The 22,917-nt window shown below is 49.1% G+C and overlaps 1 protein-coding gene and 1 long non-coding RNA gene across 13 annotated transcripts in view; both read left to right on the top strand.

Moving 5' to 3' along the window:
• Positions 1–2,634, top strand: part of LOC135321359 (adenylate cyclase type 1-like) — an 82,955-nt gene extending 80,321 nt beyond the window's left edge. The window contains exon 4 of the mRNA XM_064486355.1: positions 2,296–2,634. Coding sequence (XP_064342425.1) covers positions 2,296–2,634 — 339 coding nt within the window. The remainder of the gene's footprint in view (positions 1–2,295) is intronic.
• Positions 2,635–7,283: 4,649 nt separating this feature from the next.
• The window catches only part of LOC116153393 (uncharacterized), a 41,456-nt gene continuing 25,822 nt past the window's right edge, over positions 7,284–22,917 (top strand). For all 12 annotated transcript variants that reach the window (XR_010380829.1, XR_010380828.1, XR_010380827.1 and 9 more), the window contains exons 1-2: positions 7,284–7,608; positions 10,369–10,497. This is a non-coding gene — a long non-coding RNA (uncharacterized LOC116153393). The remainder of the gene's footprint in view (positions 7,609–10,368; positions 10,498–22,917) is intronic.

Genomic DNA, 22,917 nt, shown 5'->3' with positions numbered 1-22,917 from the left:
CCCGGAAGGACCCCCTGGCCCGTCCCCACCTGCTGTCAGACCTCGGCTTTACTGTGTGTGGCAGTGGGTCATCCTCACCTCCAGCATTTCTTTGCACAATGTTTTGGATTCTTTATTACCTTTCTTCATAAAACAAGTGAAAACAGTGAAAGAAAAAGCTCAGGGTCAGGATCAGACTCAGAGGTTTTGTCGGCTTGTCAGTGTGTATCGGGGCTCAAGCAGGACGGCGGGGTCTCCGGAGCACAAGTCTCTGAACAGATGGATGTGGGTTCGGTTGTGAAAGGAAAGAGCAAAACGGAGCCTTTGATCACGATCCATTTTTCCACCTTGAATCTTAAGAGGCCACATCTGAGTGGTGACCTCGGTGACCTCGATGTCTCCCCCGGGAACCAGCCAGCCATGGTTCCATGGCTGAGTTCCATGAAGGACTTTAGGGTGCACTGAGCGTGCCCTGCGGGGGACCTGAGTGAGGCTCTCACCGTCGTGTGGCTTTAGACCGGGGCCTTTGGGGCCACCCGCCAGCCAGCGCCCTGGGGAGTTTAAGCACTCCCCCTTTTTCTTGACCATCTGAGTCTCCGTGACTGTGATAGCCACCGTCAGGCTGACCAAGTTACTCTTCTTGTCAGCGGACAGCATCCTTCTCATTTACCAGGTGTGGGGTGGACCACCTGACCAGCTCCCAAGGCTAAGAGATGGAGCCCATCCGGCAAGGGTCCAGGCCTCAGGCGTCCACCTCCCCTTCTCTGTCTGGGTGGGTGGATGGTGGCATCTGGTTCCTCCCCAGGGGACTTTCTGCAGACGCCAGGCAGCCCCCAGCCCCTCCGTGCCAGCACCAGCCAGGGCCTCGCTGAGGAGCAGCTGCAGAAATTGGCAGAGGTCGTTAATTAAGGGCACTAGTAGCACCCTGGGCCGCCTCCTATAGGTCAAGCAGACACAGTTGCATCCCCTCCTGTCAACACTGGATCAGCCAGTTTTGTTTGTTTCTCCCCAGGGGCTTTTAGAGCTGTCGACGGATTTCACTGTCCAGGGAGCTGGGCAGGTTCTGATTTTCTGTGGTCATGTGTGATTTCTGTGCTTCCCTGGATGAACACTTTTGTGCAGGCCTTGGTTGCCCGCCCGCCTTCCTTCCTTCCTTCCTTCCTTCCTTCCTTCCTTCCTTCCTTCCTTCCTTCCTTCCTTCTTTCATTCAACAAGCACTTATGAATACGGAGCCCTGGTAAGACGTGGTGAGACAGACCAGACCCCTTGTGTGGGGTACTCATTGTCCAGAGAGGGAATTAGATGCTGTGCATGCCAGAAGCAGGCCGATGGTTAGTGAGTGCGAGAGCCAAGCGGGAGAAAGGCCAGGTTCCAGCCCATCGGGCAGGGGAGAGAGCAGTCCTCTGCCCAGCTCTGCCAGGGACTGACCGTGGGAACCTGAGACCCTGGGCCCTGGATGGGCTGAGTCATTTTAACTAAAGATCCCAGAGATGACATGGGGTGGGGGAGGCTGGGGGGGGTTTCAGAGCAGCACCCAGGGGGATCAGGAGGGAGGTGGTCTCCTTCTTCAGTGTAAGGTGAGGAGGAACCAAGTTACTTGTCCTCTTCTGCTTAAAGAACCTTATTAGAAAGCGCTTTCTCCTCTATCATCTTTTTTTCTTTTTTCTAACTTTGTGAGGCAGGAATTCTAGCTAACATTGTGCGGGAACCCAAGAATTGAGGGAGTTAAGTCATGTCCCGTTGTCACTAGGGGAATGTGCCTACTGCCCTGTCTGTGCTGGTGGCCCCACTTTTGGGCCCACAGAAGCCCCAGGAGCCTGGGAACCCCACCTGGGTCCTGAGGGCTCTGTGCCAGCCACAGGGATACCAGCCTGGTGCTGGCCCCTTCCTGCCAGTCCCCGACCCTCGAAGTTGTCCGAGGTTACTGCAGGTGCTGAGAGCCCTGCAGAGAGCCGGGCCTGCTCCTGTCTGTCCACAGCTGGAGCTCGATGTCTGCACATCTGGCTGGAGCATGGGGTGACCACGGAACTCACACCCTGTCCCCTTCCAGCCCACCCATCATCCATGGGGAACACTATCCTCGCCTGCTTGTCTGGGGCTGGTTAGGCCCCTCTTGAGTCCCCTGCTCTCTTTGTGGGATAACGCCCTTCTCACAGAGTGAGCAGAGTCACCACAGGAGGAGCAGAGAACCCGGCTCCCAGGCCGGGCTAGGGAGGCCAGGGGCTGGGTGATCAGGGTGGGCCGTGCAGGTGGAGGAGGGACCCCTCTGTGGGCTCCCCACTGACCAAGAGTGATGCCCGCATGTCTCTGCTGCAGGTGACCGAGGAAGTTCACCGGCTGCTGCGGCGGGGCGCATACCACTTCGTGTGCCGAGGCAAAGCCAGCGTCAAGGGCAAGGGCGAGATGCTGACATACTTCCTGGAAGGCAGGACCGACGGAAACGGCTCCCAAACCAGGTCCATGAACTCAGAGCAGAAAATGTGTCTTTATGGAAGAGGTGGCTTCCAGAGCAGACTGGCCATGGCCCACCCCCCAGTGCCCCCTGCGGCCAGCCTCTCAGTCAGAGCCGGGATGGGGGCTCTGCAGGGCTCGGGGTTCACCCCCTGTTCCCCAGGTCAGCACTTGCCCCCTGGAGCAGTTGGGAAGGAGGCTTAGTGGAGCCCAGACAGGCTACTGGGGACACAGGGCACAAATGCTCAGGGCTTCAGGGGCCTCAGGCTCCTGCAGGGACCAGCCCGGGCAGCAGAGCAGGGCCAGGGGCCAGTGGCCAGGCTGGAGAAGAGTCACTGTCCAGGCACGGCCCCAAGCAGCTGGGCAGCGACTCCAGTGAGGGGACAGCCCTGGCCGCACGGACGCCAAGGCTTTCCTGGCGGCTGCCTGTTCCATCCTCTCCTCGGTGCCAGAGGGAGGTTGGCCGGGTCAGTACTGGGCATCGGGACCTTCAGAACATCCACCAGGGCTGCAGGCTGCGGGGAGAGCCCTGGAGGTCAGACTGGCAGGTTGACAGGGGGACCCACCTTGAGTGTGCCCCGAGATGGGTCAGCATCAGCCCAGCTGTGTCCCTGGGGGCAGCTCCAGCCCTGGGCAGCGGCCTGCAGAGCCCAGAGTGGGAGTCAGGGCTATCTCAGCTGGGCCAGAGCTGGACAGACCTAGACGGACAGCTTGGGGAGAATTGAGAAGCCCTGTACCACTGCACGGAGGGTGGTGCCCTCTGGCTTTCTTCAAGGTTGGTTTTTCACTAAGAGCCAGACTTGGGTCTCCTGGAATTCTTGGGGGCCCTGCAGCCACATCTCTGTACGGTGACCAGCACACTTCCTGTTCCGCCTGTGCGTTCTCCACCTGCCCCTCCTGAGCGCATCAGCTCCCGTCAAATCCGGACATTCCCTTTTCTGCCCACGTCACTGTGTTTGTTCAAAGGAGAGAAGGTGGTCGGTGTCATTTCTTACCTCTCTGCAGTGGCGTCTTGGGTTTCTGTTCACTGAACAACAGCGCAGGACTTTGTTGATTTTGAAAACAAGTGAACCTCACGACCATGGGAAATCTTCCTGGATGGAAGGCATTTCTCTGGCAGAACCAGGCCCTGGACATGGTATTTTGGAGTTCGCTGATGGTTGTAAATACAGAGGTCCCTGCTCTAATTTACAGGGAAAGTGACTGCAAGTAATTCTGTGTGAGTCTGGGAATCTCCTACCTGCGCTTCGCTGCAGTCGCCATGGAGATGAAGAATGAGGCTGTGCTAGGATGTGCTGTTGGGGGCAGGGGTCTGGGGGGGCAAATGGGAAGGCACTGGCCAGAAATAGCTGGACATGGGGACCTCAGCTCTCGACTGCAGGAAGAGAGGACAGCTTGAAACCAGACTGAAGGCTCTGGACAGGCAAGTCAGTGGGGGAATGGCCGTCCAGAGACCCTCAGCTCTGAGCGACAGGGAGGGGTCTGTGGCTTGCAGGGGAGCCCTGCTCGGTAGAGCCAGTGGGCCTGGGGGTCCCACATCTCACTCCTCCTCAAGGGCCGACTTTTCAGTATTGGAACAGGAGTTCACTCTGCACGGAGCCCCATGGGGGTGGCTAGCAGTGTCCCCTGGGCTGCCCCCATCGTGGGCATGTGACTTTTTGCTGTGTAGAGGCAGCCAGCAGGGTCAGCCACCCTGCCGTGTGTGGGCAGGCGAGTGACAGAGGGTTCTTTTCTCAGATGTTCCCTGGATGGGTGGCCGGATTTCCCTACCCTCCTTACAGACAGGGCCCAGTTCCTTCAGGGAAAACCAAGCCGTCTCTGGAGCCCAGTGAGCGCTGGCCCGTGGAGGTGTGCGCACTTGCACCTGCCGGCACCTCATGGCCGAGCCTCCACCTCAGGCAGGGTGAGGGGACAGCCCAGTGGCTCACAACCCTATGAATATGCTCTGTCACATGGCAAAGGGGACTGTGCAAAGGGAACCAGGGCTCAGGCCACAAGCTGGGGAGGGGATCCTGGGCCATCTGGGTTGGCTTGGTGTGTCCACGTGGCCCCTTAGAAGTGGACAAGGCAGGCGGGGCGGTCAGGAAGATTCAAAGCATGAGGTTGCTGTTTAAAGCTGAGGGGCCACAGGCAGTCTAAGGTTAGGGCGCCCCAGCCATCAGCCAGTGAGGAAGCGATCGGCACTCCCACATCCCACTCCCACAGGCGCTGAATTTGCGTCGACACGAGTGAGATGGACCCTGAGCCTCTGGGCGAGAGCCCAGCCTGGCCGTGTCGGGACCTCAGGTCCGCAGAGCCGTGGGACCCCCTATGAGTGTTGGCAAAGCCATGGAACGTGTGGCCAGCTGTCACCGCGGCCGCGGGAAGCCACCGGGGCCTCGGCTGTGCTGAGACAGCGAGGTTCCCCTTTGTGAGCAGCACCTCCTCCATCATCAGCAGTTCCAAACCCTACCTGCTTCCTGCGGGCACAGGGGCCCCGTTCAGCCATAACGTTCCTTGGGGTTTGATCAACAACTTCCTTTTTATTTGTGATTACACTGTATGATACTGCCTCAGTTATTTTTAACCTTGTACAATACTCGTGTACAAATGTTAGCGCCTTCTAAGTAGGAGTCTCTCTAAATTATTTAAGATGCTCTGTAAATAGTGCATCGCTTACAGGTGCTGCCTGTTTCCTTCTGACCAAAACGAAGACAGGCACGACCGCCTGTGTGCACAGCCCACCGTAGCCGGTGTGTGAGGTTCCCAACGCATCACACCCTGCTTGCCGAGGCTGCTGCCCTTTGGAACGACCCCTTCCGTGTGTCCCCTCGAGACCCTTGCATGCCTCTTGTGCTCCAGCCTCAGTAGAGTAGAGGACAGCCTCGAACTTCTAAATGCTTCCATGGACCCTGACCCTGGGCCGGTCCACTCCGGGGCCTGTGTCCTGCAGGGTGGACCCCCAGACCCAGCCACCCTGAGCCTGCCATGTTTATCTGACTCCAAAGCCACCAGGGCTTCCAATATCTTCTGTCACTAGAAGCAATAACTAATTCTAAACTGTAGAGACAGGTCTGGACCAAAGCAGATTGGTGATTCAGAGACAAGCCACACGTACAAGTTTCCCCAGATTGCAGGGTACCGTGGGGGCTGACACCCCCAAACCCTGGCTGATGGGTGGGCTCTGGGCTCAGGCAGGATCGGGCCAGCCTTCAGAGACGCGATGCTCTGTCTGCAGCTGATAGAAATCCTGCACCATCGTCCCAGGAATGTATTACGTGTCTACATATGTAGAAGGGAAAAAGGAACCTCTACTTGTCTGGTTAAGAGACCCAGGCTCACGGAGACTCAGAAAACACCCAGGACCCTCTGGTTGGGGGAAGTGGTGAGGAGTCCTGAGCCAGCTGGTGCCACTGGAGCCAAAGCACAGGGCTATGAACATCAGGTTTTGAACTTCACCTGGGGCCTGTTTTGTCACTCTATAGCACGGCTCTTCATTTCCCATCTGAAGCAGGGAGTCAGATGGGTACCCCCTGCATCTGGCTCTGGGCCACTGGTTCCCTTGGCCTCCTGGCTTTCTCCAGAAGGGCTGAGACCCAGGACAGAGGCCTCAGCTGACAAGTGGGTGTGGAAGGGACCAGAAAATGGACAGAGTGTCAGGTGTCCGGGCAGCAGAACAAGGGAATCCCCCTGGTGTCCCTGGGACGGTGCACTGGGTCTGGTGTCCCAGCCAGCGGGGCCTTTGAGCACAGGTCGCTGGCGGGGAAGAAAAGTGGGCAGGGGGATCCAGATGAGGGGAGCTGTGTAGCAACTTGGGGCAAGGATGCAGATGCCAAAGCTGGGCCTGTCCGACAGGGAGCTCAGGAGGGACTCAGCTGCTGCTTTGGGAGGTGGCAGGAGGTGGGGGGATGGGGTACCCCGACCCTGGCTCCTGAAGCACCCCTCCCCTCCCTTCCTACTTGGGTACCACACAGCGCCCCTCACTCCATCCTGTCTTGGCCTACCTGTGCCCCACATACACCCCGATGCTTCCCTCCCCATTGCCCGACCTCGAGCCTCCCTGCCTGCCTTCGACCATCCCCAGCACCCCCATCCTGCCGTGACCTACCTGCACCTGGGGCTCCATCCTGCTTCCCTCCTGGGGACTGGCCTTCTTGGACATGTGCATCCCCTGGCAAGCTCTGGAGCCCTGAAGTACCTGAAGTAACCGTAAGTTAAGGAAAAGAATAAAGTTCAATGATAAAGAAAATTTCTATAAATTTATTCATTGAATAATGTTTTTTACATTTAGATATAAAATATGCATATCTGTGAATGCATGAATGTATTTTGGGTTTTTATGTAATAAAATTACATATTAACATTTTATTTCTTTAAAAAACTTAAGCATTGTGGCAAAATGTTAGCATTTAAAAATCTTTCTTTTAAGAAATCAAATAATATACAAATGCTTTAAGTTTCTTTTTCACCTTCCCTTTATCCCATTCCCTTCCTCCCATCCAAAGAGGTAACTGTTACCTGAAGTCAGCGTTGTTTTACTTTCCCAGCTGTTTCTTTTTCGCCAGTCCCGCGGCCTGGCGAGGGTGGGGCTCCGGCGAAAGGATGAGGGGAGGGTTCCCCTCCCGATCTCAGAAAACTCCCAAAACAGCAGCGGCGTGCCCAGCTGCCGCTGCCTCAGGCGGCCGCGAACCATTCAAAGGGCCCGCGAACCATTCAAAGCGCCCGCGCTGAGGTACCCGGCGCTCGCGATTGGCTGAGCCGCACCAGCGCCCCTGGGCGGGGCCGACCCCCACGCAGCGGCCGCGGGTCCCGCCCCCACGCAGCGGCCGCGGGTCCCGCCCCGCTGGTGCGCATGCGCGCAGTCCACAGGAACGAGTCTGCGCACACTCCGTCAGGCCTCCGACCCGCGCGGCCGCTCGCTCCTCTGTCCGCGGAGGCTTGTCGGCTCGGCGAGACAGCAAGAGCTGCGGCCGGCAGGAGGCTGTGCGGACCCAAGGCGGCTGCGGTGTCGCCGGCCTGTGGAAAATGCCACGAGGCGGCGCTTCGGTTCGTTGCTGAAGTGACGGCCGTTCCCCGCCCCCCCCACCCCTGAACCCCCTGCGACCGCCGGGGAACAGCCCGCCCACGCAGGGAGTACCGCACCGAGACGCTTCGGCGGGAACGAGGCCGACGGCCGGCTGTGCCGGTTGCGCCCCTGAGGTGAGTGCGGGCGGCGGCGGCGGCGGCGGGGCGCGGGGCGCGGGGCGCGGGAAGGACGGGGGTTGCGGCGGCTGCCGCCCCGGGTCCCCGCGGGGGAGGGAGGCCGCGCGGGCCTCTGCGGGGCGGGGAGGGCCGGCGCCGGCAGTCTGGGCGCCGGGGGCCACGGCTGTGGGCGCGGTGAGCACCCCGGAGCCCTTGTCGCTCCCCACCCTGAGCACCCCGGAGCCCTTGTCGCTCCCCACCCCTCCCGCGGCCCCAAAGTTGTGCCCCCGCCGCTTGGGCGCTCCGGCGACGGGCGCGGAAGCCTCCGTGGCGCTCGGGCCGCCGCCGAGCCCGCCCCGCGCCCGGACTCTCGGAGTCGCCCGCGCCCTGCGGGGCCGGAGCGGGCTGGTGCCCGTGCCTCCCGCCGTTCCCCCCGGTGATCTGACTCCTTTATAATTTGGAAAAACTCCCATTCTCACAAGGTGGGTTCTTTTTTCCATTGTAGGAAATTATAACTCTCCTTTGACAATTTTGTTTTCTAGTAGTTTCTTTGACGTGACAAAGGGATTTTATGTTTTGGAAAGGCTAAGCCAACCAAATGCATAGTGACATTTAGGTCCAAGGCCAAAAAAATCAGTTTCTTCCTAGCACCGATTATGCTGTGGACATGAAAAGCATAAAAGTAGCAAAGAGAGGCACCCTTCGTTACAGATCTTTAGGGTGCTTAGTGGCTCGTTTGGCTAGCATAGGAGTTACAGAGAGACAGGAAAGACATCGCCTAATGTGTTCTGAAAGGTGGCTTTTTGTACAACTGTATACTCTGTCCTTCAGATTCTTTGAGGTTGCTTTTATGGAATGTAAAATTGAGTGTGTAAATACGTGTATTTATGTGTAATGTATATTTTGTAGCCTATAAATATGTGTATGTTGAATGGAATATATTCCATTCAATATATCACAGTAACTAATGACCATGGAGAGAATTAGTTTTCTCAAATAAAGATAGCCTATGAGTAGCTTTCTTTCTGGAATAAATAAAATAAGCTTTTCATCCTCAGTATCTTTGCTTTACCTTTGAAAATACTTCACCTTATTTACACCACTAAGTGCAGGTTGATTGAAGATGACACAGATCTTACCAGCAGTGATAAAGACAGATACCAGGAAGTCTAACTGCCTTGTATTCATTCTAGGTTAGACAGTTTGGTCCTTTTACAGCTTATCAGTTCCAACCGTCTTTTCTAAAAAGTAGGAAGTTGACTTTCTCAATGATGTGCTTGAGTATCCTGAGGGTGAAACGAACATTTCTTAGCCATTTTCCCATGGCAAGAATGTCCTGTAGGCGTTGCATTGGACAAATTAGGGGAATTTCAGCTTTTCTGTATCTACTGTTCTATCTCCTTCTCAAATTTGAGGGACTTTTGCATGTCTTGGCTCAACAACTGACAGGTGCGTTGTCCAGCCATGTTTTTTGTGAAGGCTCTTAAAAAAGAAATCTTCGTGAAAAAAAAAAAAACCTAAAGATCCATGGAAACTCACTGAAGGTTTTTGAGCAGGTGAGTGAAAGAGTAAACTCCATGACTTAAGATAAATTGAGAGCAGTGTTTACTACTATGTGTTCCCAGGACCATTCATCAACAGAGTTTCTTCAAAAGAATCTCCCAGGTCAAATCAACGGGGAAAGTACTGGGTTTCTTTACTGTGATTCTTTAAGACATTAGTATATTAATGGGCATTTTGATGTCCAAAAGGAAAATAGCATTTCTCAAACCTATTTGACCATGGAACCCTTTCTAGGAAAATAAGGCATGGATCACGAATTCCATATACTTGGGCCAGTCTGTCTACAAACTGATATATGTAAGATGGGTACTGGTGTATAATTTTAAATAACTTACGTGATTTACAGCCTAATTCTTTGTTCCCAAATTGGTAGCAGTGCAAGGTCTCTCCATTTTCCCCATGAGTGTGTCTGTGTTTTGCAGTCTTCTACTGCCAAGGAGTTCGATGGTGGTGGAACGTGGAATGACGCTTCCCTGGCCCTCTGTGTCATCTGCATACACTGGGCACCTGCTGAGCTGTGCTAGTTGCTGTGTGGTCCTGGGGAGCCGGCCTGCACAGCTGTTGCTGAGAGCTGTCTCATCAGATCCAGTGACTTTATTCCTTCCCTACTATACTCAGAGTGATGGAATCATTTCACTGATCTGTTCCCTGCTGAGGCGCAAGAAGTTCTGTGTGACTCTACCAGGCTCGGTCTTAGAGATGCGATTTAGCAGTTCTGTGAGGGCTTCCTGATTCCTCTTGTTTTCTATGCAGGAAATGGTGCACATGTCCTATACATCTCGTTGTTTTGGGCTTTCCCCATGAGATTTCCACCTAAATCTTTATGCCGTGGATTGTTTTTGTTTCCTACAAAACTGAATGTTTAAAACTCATAGGCAACAAACAGCTCTGTTATTCCTCATATTCTTCTGTAGCTTCTGTTCTCTGAGGAAATGATGTGTCTCTTAAGACAGCTTAAGACGGAGAAAGATAGAGGCAAGAAATATGTGGGGGTAAAAAATCAATGATTATTTCAAAGATACTCCCTACCAAACTTCTTAATATCCTATGGAAAATGCTGATCTAAAGAACAGAGGGTTAACAACTCATGAAGAAGAGTAGGTGTGTGATAGGAATGCTGTCTCAAGTTTTGAGTATCATGTGTGTTTGATGACAGTCATAGCCCTCAGTAAGTAAGTGATGAGTAACTCATTGTCTTTGTGGTCCTTTGTGCAGTCCTCCCGTACATGGACTCATGAAAAGCGTCTTGCTGTTGGGAAGTCTTCCTCCCCCCTATGAAGAAGGCCGGGCTCGCTTGCTGAAGAGATGGGGATCCACCTAGAGCCAGCGCCAAGCAACAGACACGTGAGTCAGCCCCAGCTGCGCCGCCCGCTGGCTGCAGGCGCAGAAGTGACCTTAGTTGAGACCGCAGACTGCCCCGATGCGCCTCCACCAAGGGGTTAACATGGGCCATAAGCAAATAAAGTGGTTCTCTAACACATTTTTAATAAATCCTGGTAAACATGCAGAGTAGAGGAGGAAGAAAGGTGAAACAATATGTGCGGAATAAAGATAGAAGAGAGGAAGGGTGAAATGTGATTAGGGCCATTTCTGTTCTTCAGGGACCTCCAAAATCATGGCCAGGCATGTGCGCAGACCCGTGGTAGATGGGCACTTGGCCTCATACCGTCCTTGTGGATTTTTGAGAAGGACTGCCACTGTCATTCTCATTGATTGGCGGGGTTGTCCTGTTGTCACTGATGAATTCAAAAACAGTTATCTTAGTAAAGCACATTCTCAGGTACTAGACTCAACTAAATTCCTGATTAGATAGATTTTCGTAAAGATTTCCTGAAAGCAGTGAGATAAATGTCTTAAAACCAAAAAATGTCAAAACTGCAAAGGGATTGGGAGAGGCTTATAGCTCAGTGGTTCAGTGCGTGCTTACTGCCCGTGAGGTCCTGGGTTCAAGCCCAAGTACCTCCGTTAACGTAAAAAACAAACAAACATACAAACAAACCAACCTACTTACCTGCCCCACCAAATTCAGAGTCTCATGACCCGTGTCCCCAGGTTCTGAATCTAATCTCATCCTTATGAAATGCACTGCTGCCAATTAGCTGATGACCTAGGCTCAGACAGCCCTAGCTCAGAGTTCTCAGAGGAACTTCTGCTGGCTGCAGTAACTGGTTTTTTACATATTTAGTTTACATCCATGATTAATTTTGACAGTAGTCCTAAAATTTAGATGTTGTTTTTATTCTCATTTTAGAGATGAGGGAACTGAAAGCGAGCTATAATAGCTGGCCAGAGGTAACACAGCTGGTGCACCGGGGCCCAGGAGCTGGCAGTCTGGAAAGGTGGTTTCACATCAAACCAAGTCCTGTTTCTCCTCCCTGATGCAGGTTCTTTTCAACCTGTTTAAAAGGCACTGGAAACCTGTGGTACCTTAGGTACCATTAAGCAGGAAAACAGGGGATGGGGAACAAACAAGGCAGTGCTCTGGGCCCCTCACTCTAGTTTCAGCCTGAGCACATCTCACATATATGAGTCCCATTTAAAGTTTTGTTTGAAAAAATTTCCAAACACTGTATTATACCCTAATGTCTCCTAATGCTGTGCTAGCAACTTCCTGCAGTCAGAGCTGCCTTATCCTTTCTTTGGTCTCAGGACAGTATGAAAGCTGCCCTGACGTGGGGCAGGTGGAGATCACTGCTCTTGGGATGTGATTTGGGCTCCAGAACTGCACTGTCCAAGCATCTCCCATGAGCCCTGGCAGCCCTGCTGCCTTTCCCACCAAAGCCAGTTACATGGTTCCCACACCCTGCAGCCCCCTCCCTGTCAGTAGTGATGTCACCTTCATCAGGAGTGGCCGCGCGCTTCCCAGAGGGAAGGGGTGTCTTCTCCCCGGAGCTGGAGGTGGTTCTCAAGGAGGAAGTGTACCAGAAAAACCTGAAACACATGAGGGCGCAGTGGGGTGTTCTTTTCCAAATGGCACAGTTAGAAATCATTTCATATGTAAGTCTTGGATCTAAAACCTGTAAGAGAATTCTGAGAAAAATTCAGAGTTGATTAAAAAAATGAGTCTACAAATCAGTTTTCTCTAAGAAATAGTGATACTTTCATGAGTACTTTGGGTACAGATTTTAAAATTCTTTTTAATCAGTGGGTTAAAATTATAATTTGTGACCTTGTTCAATAGCTAGTGTTTTCGTAACGATGGTTACATGTTTAAAACTAGGACAATTTTCAAGTGATCTGTGAAGGATTCTTGAGATGAATCTATATTCTCTTACTAAATTTCATTTGTTTGTTTTTGTTTCATTTTCTTCAGTTTTATTGAGATAAATGGACATACAGCATTTACGAAAATTCATAAAGCATCCAATAGACAAAAACCTGAGAAATTTACTTCTTAAGTGAGGAAAGATGTGAAAGTTCAGAAGCAGAGATTTCTGTGATTTTTCTTGTGAAGGAAGGAAGCAGCTGGAGGGGAGACGTGTCTGCACTGCCTCATCTCATGCTGGCTGTCGGGTTGAGCTTGGGGCAGAGCTGTGATCTGATTAGGCCTGTTGTGTCTCTGTTTGGATGTTCTGGAATCTTTTCCTAGCCCCCCTCACCCTGCAGCGGGGGTGACATAGGAGCCGAGTGTCCTTGTGAGGGACCACAGCTGGCAGAGGAAGGCCAGTGTATGTAGAGCCGCGGGTGCTCATCTTGCCCGAGCCACCGCAATGTGCCAGCAGTGACCAGAGGAGCTGGGTGGTGGTGTCATTCTGTGATGATGAAATGATGGGACCTCCGCCGCAGTTCACACTCCCTCAGTGATTAGGCTGAGAGTTGAGCCTCGGCTGTCAGACCCCCAAAGCTCAGGTTCTGTTCTGTCCCATCAACCTACTCTTAGCTCTCTGTGGTTCAGTCTCCTGGATGGGAAAGGAGAAATGCCTCTACTGCTCTCAGTTTCCCACTTAACGACCCACCACCTCCCCTCACCCCACCAGGTCAGTGACTCTGCCACTCCAGGGGAGCGTGTTTAAGATGTGCACTTGAAAAACCTGGACCGTCATGGCTAGTACCTCAGGTTTCAGGTTCAAAGTGGGGACCGTGCCCCACAAGGCATGAGAGGTCTTGTGAGAGGTCTCATTACCTTTTTTGTGAAGTCCTCTTCTACTTGTGAGCTGGTGGCATTAGGTGGACCAAGAAGGCTTGGGGCTAGACAGCGTGATAAGTTATAAGCCGTCATCTGATTGAATGAGGAGTGTTGCTCAGTGTTGAGGAGCACTCGAAAAAGGTGTCTCAGGAGGTCAACATTGGCTCTTGGCAGCTGGTCCAAAAGCGTACAGACAGGAAAATGCACTTTTAAGCAAAGCATGTCGTTTTGCTTAGAAAATGGAAATACAGAGAACAGAGTACGTGATTGTAAACCACGCACACAGTCCTCTCTCGCAGAGTTCTAAGCATGAATGCACACAGAACTGTTTCATTGATTTCAATTTCTGGACCAGATACTAACTTCTGTGGTTAAGTATTTGAAAAATTAAGATTGTAACACTGGCAGATTCATTCTCTGGCATCTCTGTTTTGACCAGTGGATTTCATCTGCAGCAGTTCCGTGTCTTCAGCAGGTGTTAACTGGTCTGGAGTCCCTATTAATAAGATTAGGATAAAAACAGGAATTGAGTAACAGCAGGAGTGCATGCATCTGTTTTTCAAGTGGCTTCTGTGGGTAGCAGATGCAGCCCTTTGACACTGGTCATTGCTTTAGTAGACAAAGCTGTGAACTATGAGCTGATATTTTCCTAAGAGGATGTTGGTTGTGTTTTCGGGGTGTGACCGTCATTACCTCCGGGTTGCAGTTATTTTTTCCTCCGCATTCCGTTTATCAAGGACTGGCTGTAAAAATACTTCCTTCGATGTTCTGAAAAAAATCCTTCCGTAGATAAAAAAAAAGATACATATTATTATTATAAATACATACTGGAGAAATAACAGAGAAAACATTAAGTTGAAAAATTCCGTTCAGGCCTCGCTTCCTTCACAACTGCCAGTCTGTGACCCAGGCAGAGCTGGGCTTTGATTCTATAGACTTGCACACCCAGAAGGAGGGGCTTGGACTCTCTCCATCTAAAACTAGAAGCATCACAGTAGAGTCTGGATGGCAGTGACGATGATGAGAAAGCCCCCACCACCAGCTGGGCCTTGCTCTCTGTGTCCGTGTTAGCACTAGTCCCGGCTGACAGGGTCTGGTGACCACCCATCCCGAATCTTCCGAGTGTCTGAGAAGCAGTGCGCACACCCATGTTACTTGTTTACTTCAGACAGTGCTTGCTCTTAATTCAAGGGAGAAAGGTTCTCACACTCTTGCACACGTATTACGAGAGAACTGGGCTTTTTGACGTGAGGTGTGCATGCTTCGTGGGGAAAGACTACTCATAATAGCTTCAGTCTTCTTTTTTAAACTGTATGAAAGTTCAGTTTGCAGCCTTTTAGGCAGCAGGTGCTAAAAACATACAAAAATCCCCAGTGGGTACCTACGTGTTACCCCTTACAGCTCCTTGAATGGAACATATTTTTCCAAATAGGATACTTAAAATTTAGATGTATTGGAACTTCAGGCCTCTGAGTGTCAGGGCTAGAGGTACGCAAATGTAAGCTTCCTAAGTGGGGGCCTGGAAAATGTGTCACTTTAGAGGGCCGATGAATAATTTTTAAAGTATAGTCAGAGACAATAGGTCAATTTCTGGTGTACAAGCCTTTCTATCACAGAAATGGGCCTATTAAAGTTTATGAAGTAGTAATTTTTTTCCCCTGGTGGGTAAGGTGGTAATTGCGTTTATTTATGTATTTACTGATGGAGATTCTGAGGAATGAACCCAGGACCTCGTGCATGCTAAGCATTCACTCTACTGCTGAGCTATACTCTCCCCACCCCTGAAGTTGTCATGTTTTGTGCCAGACTGGGGACCGTTTTGCATCACCTTGCACCGGCCCCGCCCACCACGCCCCAGAGGAGCCTCGGACACTGGGGTGTATATCCGTGCGCTGCTCGGGATCCCTGTCTGGTGGCTGTGAGCATGATGACGTGAGCGCAGACCGCCCCACCCCCAGTGGGGTGAGGAGTGAGGGGGTCAGCTCGGGTTAGGGGTGCAGTGAGGGGGGGCTCCCCCGGGGAGTCAGTTTGAGGAGTGAGGGGCTGCCCAGAGTGGAAGTCACCTGGCTGAAGTGTGAGGGGGCCATCCCGGGGTAAGGGGCGCTCGGAATAGGGGAACCCGGTTGAGGGATGGAGGCTAATCCTGGGGTGAGGGGTGAGGGGACCATCTCAGGATGATGGGTGGACCCAGGGTGAAGCATGAGGGGTCAGCTTGTTTGCAGGGGCTGTAAGTTAGAAGCTAGTGGGGTGGAGTGTGGGGTGGGGACCTCAATATGAGGAGGAGCCTTGTCTTGGGGATCATGTCAGGGATGAGGCCTGGCTGGGGGGTGTGGGGGCCGTGACAGGGCTGGAGGTGTTGTGTGGCGGCCAGCAGGGGGGATTGGAACTGTGGGGTGTGGCCTGGCCCAGGGCCAGTGGTGGTTCTGATTGGGTGCTGGGGTGGAGGGGACCCTGTCGGTGTCTGGGTTGGGGGGGCATTTGGGGTGGGAACTTGGCTGGCCAGTCCTGGGCCACGGGGTGGAGCAGCCCCACCGCCCCACGGCCTGGCCTCGCATGGCCGGGCTCGGCCCCACTGGCCATGTCCCGTAGTGCGGGAGCCCCAGCTCGATTGTCACTGCTACTGGCAGAGGGCGGGGGAGGGGCGTGGACGAGGACACGCACGCGCGAAGGCGCGGGAGCCCGCCCAGAGCCTGTGGGAGCTGGGCCGGAGCCGGGTGCTCCTGGACCAGCTTCCCGAGGAGGAACACGGCCCGGGGTCTGGGCCGCCAGGTGCCTTCGCCTCGGCTGCTGTCGCCTGGCAGGTAAGGGGGCGCTGGTGGGGGCGCGCAGGTCGGGGAGCCGGTGGTTGAGGCCTGGGCTGCGTTGGGGAGGCGCACAGGGAGGGCTGCGCAGGTGAGGCCCGGGCCACGCAGCCCGTCGGGACCCTGACGCGGGTCCGGGCTGCCGCCCTGGTTCATGGTGCATCGTCCCCGCCATTAGTAGTCACTGAAGCCCGGTGTCTTCATCGCCGCTCACATGTGGGTTTGGGAAAGTGGGAGCAGCCCCGGGAGGTGGGAGGGCGCTGGGCTGGCCTTGGAGCATCTCCGACTGGCCCTCAGGCCATGGCCTTCCTGCTCAGGTGGACCTGCCTGGCGACTGCGGGCCGCCTTGGACCCTCCAGGTTGGAATGAGAGACGAGGCGCGGGGCTTTGGGAACTTGTCGGCCTGCCGCCGAGATCAAAATCTTTTGGCAAGTCCAGTTTTGTTTAGTCTCCAAATGTTTTCAGAGTGGCTGCGCCGAACTACATTGCCACCAGCAGTGTAGGAGGGTCCCCTTCTCTCCACAGCCTCTCCAGCACTTCCCCTTTGTGGACTTTTGTTGAATGATGGCCTTTCTGACTGTGTGTGTGAGGTGATAGTTACCTCACTGTAGTTTTGACTTGCATTTCTCTGATAAAGGTATTGAGCATTTTTTTCATGTGCCTGTTGGCCATTTGTGTCTTCATTGGAGAAATGTGTGTTCGGGTCTTCTGCCCATGTTTGGATTGGGGTGCTTGTTTTTTGGGTTTTAAGTTGTACGAGCCGATTATGTAGTCTGGAAATTAAGCCTTTGTCAGTCGAATCATTTGCAAGTATTTTCTCCCATTCAGTATGTTATCTTTTTGTTTTGCTTACGGTTCCCTTTGCCGTGTGGAAGCTTGTGAGTTCTGCTAGGTCCCACGTGTGTGTTTGCTTGTGGTTTTCTTTCTGGTGCTGGGGCAGACTGCCCTAGGAGAACATTGCTGAGATGTATGTGAGATAATGTGTTGCCTATGTTTTCTTCTTAGAGGTTTATAGATTCTGGTCTTCTGTTTAAGTCTTTAAGCCATTATGAGTTTATTTTTGTGTACGGTGTTAGGCAGTCATCTAACTTCATTGATTTCCATGCAGCGGTCCAGTTTTCCCTACAGCCTTTGCTGAAGAGACTGCCTTTCCTCCATGGTATGTTCTTGCCTCTTTCGTCAAAGACTAATTGGCCAAAAGTTTGTGGGTTTATTTCTGGGGTCTGATTTGTGTTCCATTGATCCATATGTCTGTTTTTGGAACAATACCGTGCTGTTTTGATTGTAGGTCTGTAGTACTGTCTGAAGTCTGGGAGGGTTATTCCTCCAGCTTTGTTCTTTTTCTTGAGTAATGCTTCCGTAATGCTGGGTCTTCTCTGATTCCATGTAAATTTTAAGATGATTTTTTCTAGTTCTGTGAAAAATGTCCTGGGTGATTTGGTAGGGATCTGCATTCAGTCTGTTGATGCCTCAGGGCAGGTATGGCCATTTTAACAATATTCTTCCAATTACAAGGACATGGGCTATCTTTCAGTTTCTCTAAGTCCTCTTTAATTCCCTTAAGTGTTTTATGGGTCTCTGCATGTAAGTCTTTCATGTCCTTGGGTAGATTTATTCCTAATATTTTATTTTTTGGATTTTAAATTTTAAAAGGGAGTATTACATTCATGTGAAGAAATGCCACTGATTTCTGGAGGTTGATGTTGTATTCTGCTACCTTGCCAAATACTTTAATTAGCTTTAGTCATTTTTGTGTGGAGCCTTAAGAATTTTCTGTAGATAGTATCGTGTAATCTGCATAGAATGACAATTTTACCTCTTCTCTTTCAATTTGGACCCCTTTTATTTCTTTTTGTTGTCTAGTTGCTATGGCTAGGACTTCCACTACTATATTGAATAAAAGGGGTGAGATTGGGCATCTTTGTCTTGTTCCAGATTTTAGTGGCATATTTTTCAGTTTTTCACTGTTTAGTACTGTGTTAGCTGTAGGTTTTTCATAAATAGCTTTTATTATGTTCAGATATGTTTCCTCTATGCCCACTTTATTATAAGCTTTTATCATAAATGGCTGAATCTTGTTTTGCTTTTTCATCATCCGTTGAGATGACCACGTGGTTTTTGTCCTTTATTTTGTGAAGTGGTATGTCACATTGATTCATTTGTGTATTTTGAACTATCCTTGTGTCCCTGGGATGAATCCAGCTTGATTATGTTGTATGATGTTTTTTATGTGTTGTTGGATTCTGTTTGCTAATATTTTGTGGATGATTTTTAGATGTATGTTCATCAGTGATATTGACCTGAAATTTTCATTTTTGGTAGTGTCTTTGTTTTGTTTTGGTATATGGGTGATGGTTCATAGAACGAGTTTAGGAGTATTCTTTCCTTTTCAATCTTTTTAGAATTTGAACAGAATCGGTATGAGTTCTTTGTATGTTTTGTAAAATTCCTGAGTGAAGCCATCTCGTCTGGACTTTTGTTTGCAGGGGGGTTTTTGCTAATTTCTAATTATTGCTAATTGTTTCATTTCTAGTGATCAGTCTACTCTAGTGGTCTATTTCTTCTTCTATCATGGTGGACTGTATGTTTTCAGAAACTTGTCCATTTCTTCTAGGTTGTCCAATTTGTTTCCATATAGTTGTTTTAGTATTCTGTTATGATATTTTGTTTTTGTGTGATACTGGTTTTAGGAGCTTAGTTTTTAAATGTTTTTAAGATTGGCCTAGCAAAATTCACATTCAGTAAAGCAATGGTTTATCTCTAGTAAACCGACTAACTTGATTATTTTTACTATCTTGAGCCTTTGCCCAAAAGTCTAGTGTGATCCTCACATCCCTTCTGAAAGGTTTTGTTTCAGAGAGGGCTTAGAAGCAAGACAGGAGCTGTGGTTGTTCCTAGGAAAACATGGTGGGTGCAAATGGACATGCTCATTGAGGGGGTTGTACACAATTCATTCACCTAGTAACTGTGATGTGTTAATTTATTCATTGATCTATCTTGACATCATAGCATATCTCTGGACATTTCTTCCTGTTATATTGATGTACATGTCTCTTTTTTTTGTTTGTTTGTTTGTTTACCAATACCATACTGTCTTTCTTACTTTAGTTTTATAGTAAGTCTTGAAATCAAACAGTGTAAGTCTTCCAACTTAGTTTTTTTCCAAAATTGTTTCAACTGTTCTAGGTCTAGTCTTCTTTAATTTCTTCCAGCAATATTTTATATGTTTCAGAGTAGAGCTCTCTCGCATATTCTGTAGAATTTATTCCTGAGTAGTTACTATTTTCATGCAGTATAGTTGATTTTTATACACTGACCTTCTGTCTTGCAGCTTTGCTAAATTCACATAGTAGTTCTAATACCATTTTTTTGTCGATTTCTTAGAATTTTCTATTTGGAACATATCTGTGAATGAAGAAAGTTTTATATTTTCCTTTTATTCATATATATGATTGTGTGTGTGTGTGTGTATTTTCTTTAAATTTTTTTTTTTTGCTTTATTTCACTGGCCACAATCTCTAGTATATTTTGAATAGAAGTAGTGAGAGGCCCTTGCTGTGTTCTCAGTCTTAAGGGCAAACATTCAGTCTTTCACTGTTAAGTATGATGTTAGGTGTAAGTTTTTCATGTGTGCCCTTTATTATTTTGAGGAAATTCCTCTTAATCCTAGTTTGTTAAAATTTTTTTTTCTTTTTTAAAGTCATGATTATATATTGAATTTTATCTCATGCTTTTTCCACATTCATTGATAGGATCCTGTGGTTTTTCTTTTAATATGAAATGCATTGATGGATTTTCAGTGTTAAACTTACAACCTTGCATACTTAAAGTAAAATCTTTGTCTGATTTTGGTATTAGAGTAGTCGTAGTCTCGTAAAATGAGTTCGAATTTGTTTCCTTTTCTGCTTTCTGGTAGGATTTGTATTACTTCTTTCTCAAAATTTGGTGAAATTCAACAGTGAATTCAGAGCCTGGAGTTTGAAGTTTTTAACCACTAATTTAATTCATTTGATAGACAAAGTGGTGTTACTGGCTTTTTTATTTTTTCTTGAGTGAGTCTTGATATTTTGGGTCTTTCCAGAAACTTGTCCATTTCACCTAAGTTATCAAGTTTATGAGCATAAAGGTGTTTTATTATTCTCTTTTGAATACATGTATGGTCTGTAGTGTTGTTATGTTTATTCCTAATGTTGAGAATTTGTCATTTCTCTTTTTCTCTTTATTATTAGTCTGGCTATAGCTGTATGATACTACTGATTTCTCAAAAAATTAATGTTTGGTATCAGTGATTTTTCTCTATTGCTTCTATGGTTTTAGTTCCATAATTTCTACTCTTTATCATTTCTTTCTGATCTTGTGGGTTTAATTTGCTCCCCTTCTGATAACTTAAGATGGAAGCTTAGGTCATTTATTGGAGACTTTTTTCTTTCCTAATATAAAAATCAAAAAAGAATAAATTTCCTGCAGACAGCTGTTTTAGCTACATACAACAGTTTGTTTTTTTTTTAACATTTCCATTGAAAATCCTTTTTATTTTATCTTGTGATTCCTTCCTTGACCTTCATAGTTTATTTAGAAGTGAATTACTTAATTTCCAAGTATTTGGAGTACTTTCCAGTTATTGTTTTAACTTAATCCTTTTGTGGTCAGAGAAACGACTTGGTATGATTTCAGTTCTCTTTAAATCCATCGAGAATTGTTGTACGGCCTAGAATATGATCTGTCTTGGTGAATGTTTCAAGTGTACATGAAAAGAATGTTTATATGCTGTTTTGGGTAGTGTATTCTGTAAATGCCCATTAGATCAAGGTGGTCAGCTTCATTTTCTGACCTCTTGTTCTGTCAGTTATTGTGAAACAAATGTTGAACTGTCCAGCTGTAACTGTGGATTTGTCTCTTCTGTTCTGCTTTTGCTTCCTGTATTTTGAAGTTCATTCCTGACAGACATTTAAGGTTGTCCTGTCCTCTTGGTCCATTGACTCCTTTGTTATTATGTAATGTCTCTCCATCCTGAGTAATTTTTGACCCGATATTAGTGTAGCTGTCCCAGCTTTCTTTTGGTTAGTGTTTTTGTGTGATGTCTTTTTTCTTTTCTTGTACTTTTAACCTGTCTCTGTCTCTGTGTTGAATCTGTGTCTGTGTGTGTGTAGACAGCATGGAGTTGGGTCTTGTTTTTGTTGTTGTTGCTGTTGTTTTGATCCAGTCTGCCCATCTGTGCCTTTTATTTGGAGTGTTTTTTTGAAAAAGACCATTTTATATAATGTAATTATGATTTGTTCGGGTTTCAAGCTACCCTTAGTGTGACTAGTTTTCTATTTGTCCTGTGTGTTCTTTATGTCCTTTTCCCACTTCCCTGCCCTGTTTTGAGTTAAGTTGTTGTTATTGTTGTTTAAATGAACCCCTTTTATCTCCAATCCTGGCTTATTAGCTCTGCTTCTGTTGTTTCACAATGGTAACCCTAGACTTTGCACATCTTTAACCGATGATAGCCAATCTTCAAATAATACACCAGTTACGTAGAGTGTATGATCCTTGAAACAATAAACTTCCATTTCTCCCTTCCTGTTTAGTCCTGCTTTACTTCTTCATGTTATGACGCCCCATAATACATTATTGTTAGTGTGCTTTAAATCATCTTTTAAATTTATTAAAAGTGAGAAAAAAATCTTTATATTTACTCAAGTTATTGATACTTTCCAGCTCACCATTCCTTTAAATTCACACGTCCATCTAGATGATGTCATTTTCTTTTGGTTTGATGAACGTTGTTTTAACGTGTCTCACGGTGCAGCCCTGCTGGCGGTGAATCCTCTAGCTTGTGTTTGCCTGGTATTATATCATCTTCGTTTTCACCTGGTGTGGAGTTCTAGGATGCTAGCCTTCCCCTCTGTAGGTCCCCATCTGAGGGCTCTAGAGAATAAGCCATGGGCTGAACTGATAACAAGCTGTGAGGAAAGTCATGCATCCAGGCTGGATAAGAAATGGGCTACTTAATGTGTCCAGTATGGAAGGCTGGCTGGCCAGTGACGGGTAAGATCCTCAGAGGAGGACAACCTAAGACAGGCACGGCCGGCTGGATAAGAAATGGCCTATTTAATGTATCCAGTATGGACGGCTGGAGGGCCAGTGACGGGTAAGATCCTCAGAGGAGGACAACCTAAGACAGGCACGGCCGGCTGGATAAGAAATGGCCTATTTAATGTATCCAGTATGGACGGCTGGCTAGCCAGAGACGGGTAAGATCCTCAGAGGAGGACAACCTAAGACAGGCACAGCCGGCTGGATAAGAAATGGCCTACTTAATGAAGTTTCGTGAGGAACTTTAAAACAATTTGTCCTTGATTACGTAGACATGCTGTGCTTACTGCAGGAGCTTGGGGACCTAAATAGCTTAAGATTATTAACATTGTTATAACTGGTGGGTGTGCAGGCCTCGAACTGGAGGGGCAGCTTACCATGGCAGAGAGTGGCCTAACACACTGTGAAGGACAATTTGGCATCGGGGGGATGTGGGATCGGGAGGCCAGCTGTCCAGGGAGCAAGGTGGGTGGATGGGGGTGGCATAGGGGTGGAAGGAGGTTGCTGGCTGTATTTTTGATTGACCAAGGAATCCGAGGGCTGGGGAGCGGCAGAGGAAACTCAGGTCCCAGGTCAGGGTCAGGCCCTGTGGTGCTGACTGAGGGCAGAAGAGGAGCTCAGAAGTGGAGCGAAAGGGACAGGTTGTTGTCCCTGGGGTTTGGTGACATGGGGGCTTTGGCCTGAGCAGGGTGTGAGGAGCCTGTGGTGAGGAAGTGGTGGCCTGTAGAGGAGTGGGCAGTGGCTGGGCCACCTTGGAAA

Source organism: Camelus dromedarius, chromosome 5 (genome assembly GCF_036321535.1).
Source record: "Camelus dromedarius isolate mCamDro1 chromosome 5, mCamDro1.pat, whole genome shotgun sequence".
Taxonomy (NCBI): domain Eukaryota; kingdom Metazoa; phylum Chordata; class Mammalia; order Artiodactyla; family Camelidae; genus Camelus; species Camelus dromedarius.
This window is presented reverse-complemented; position numbering and strand designations above follow the sequence as displayed.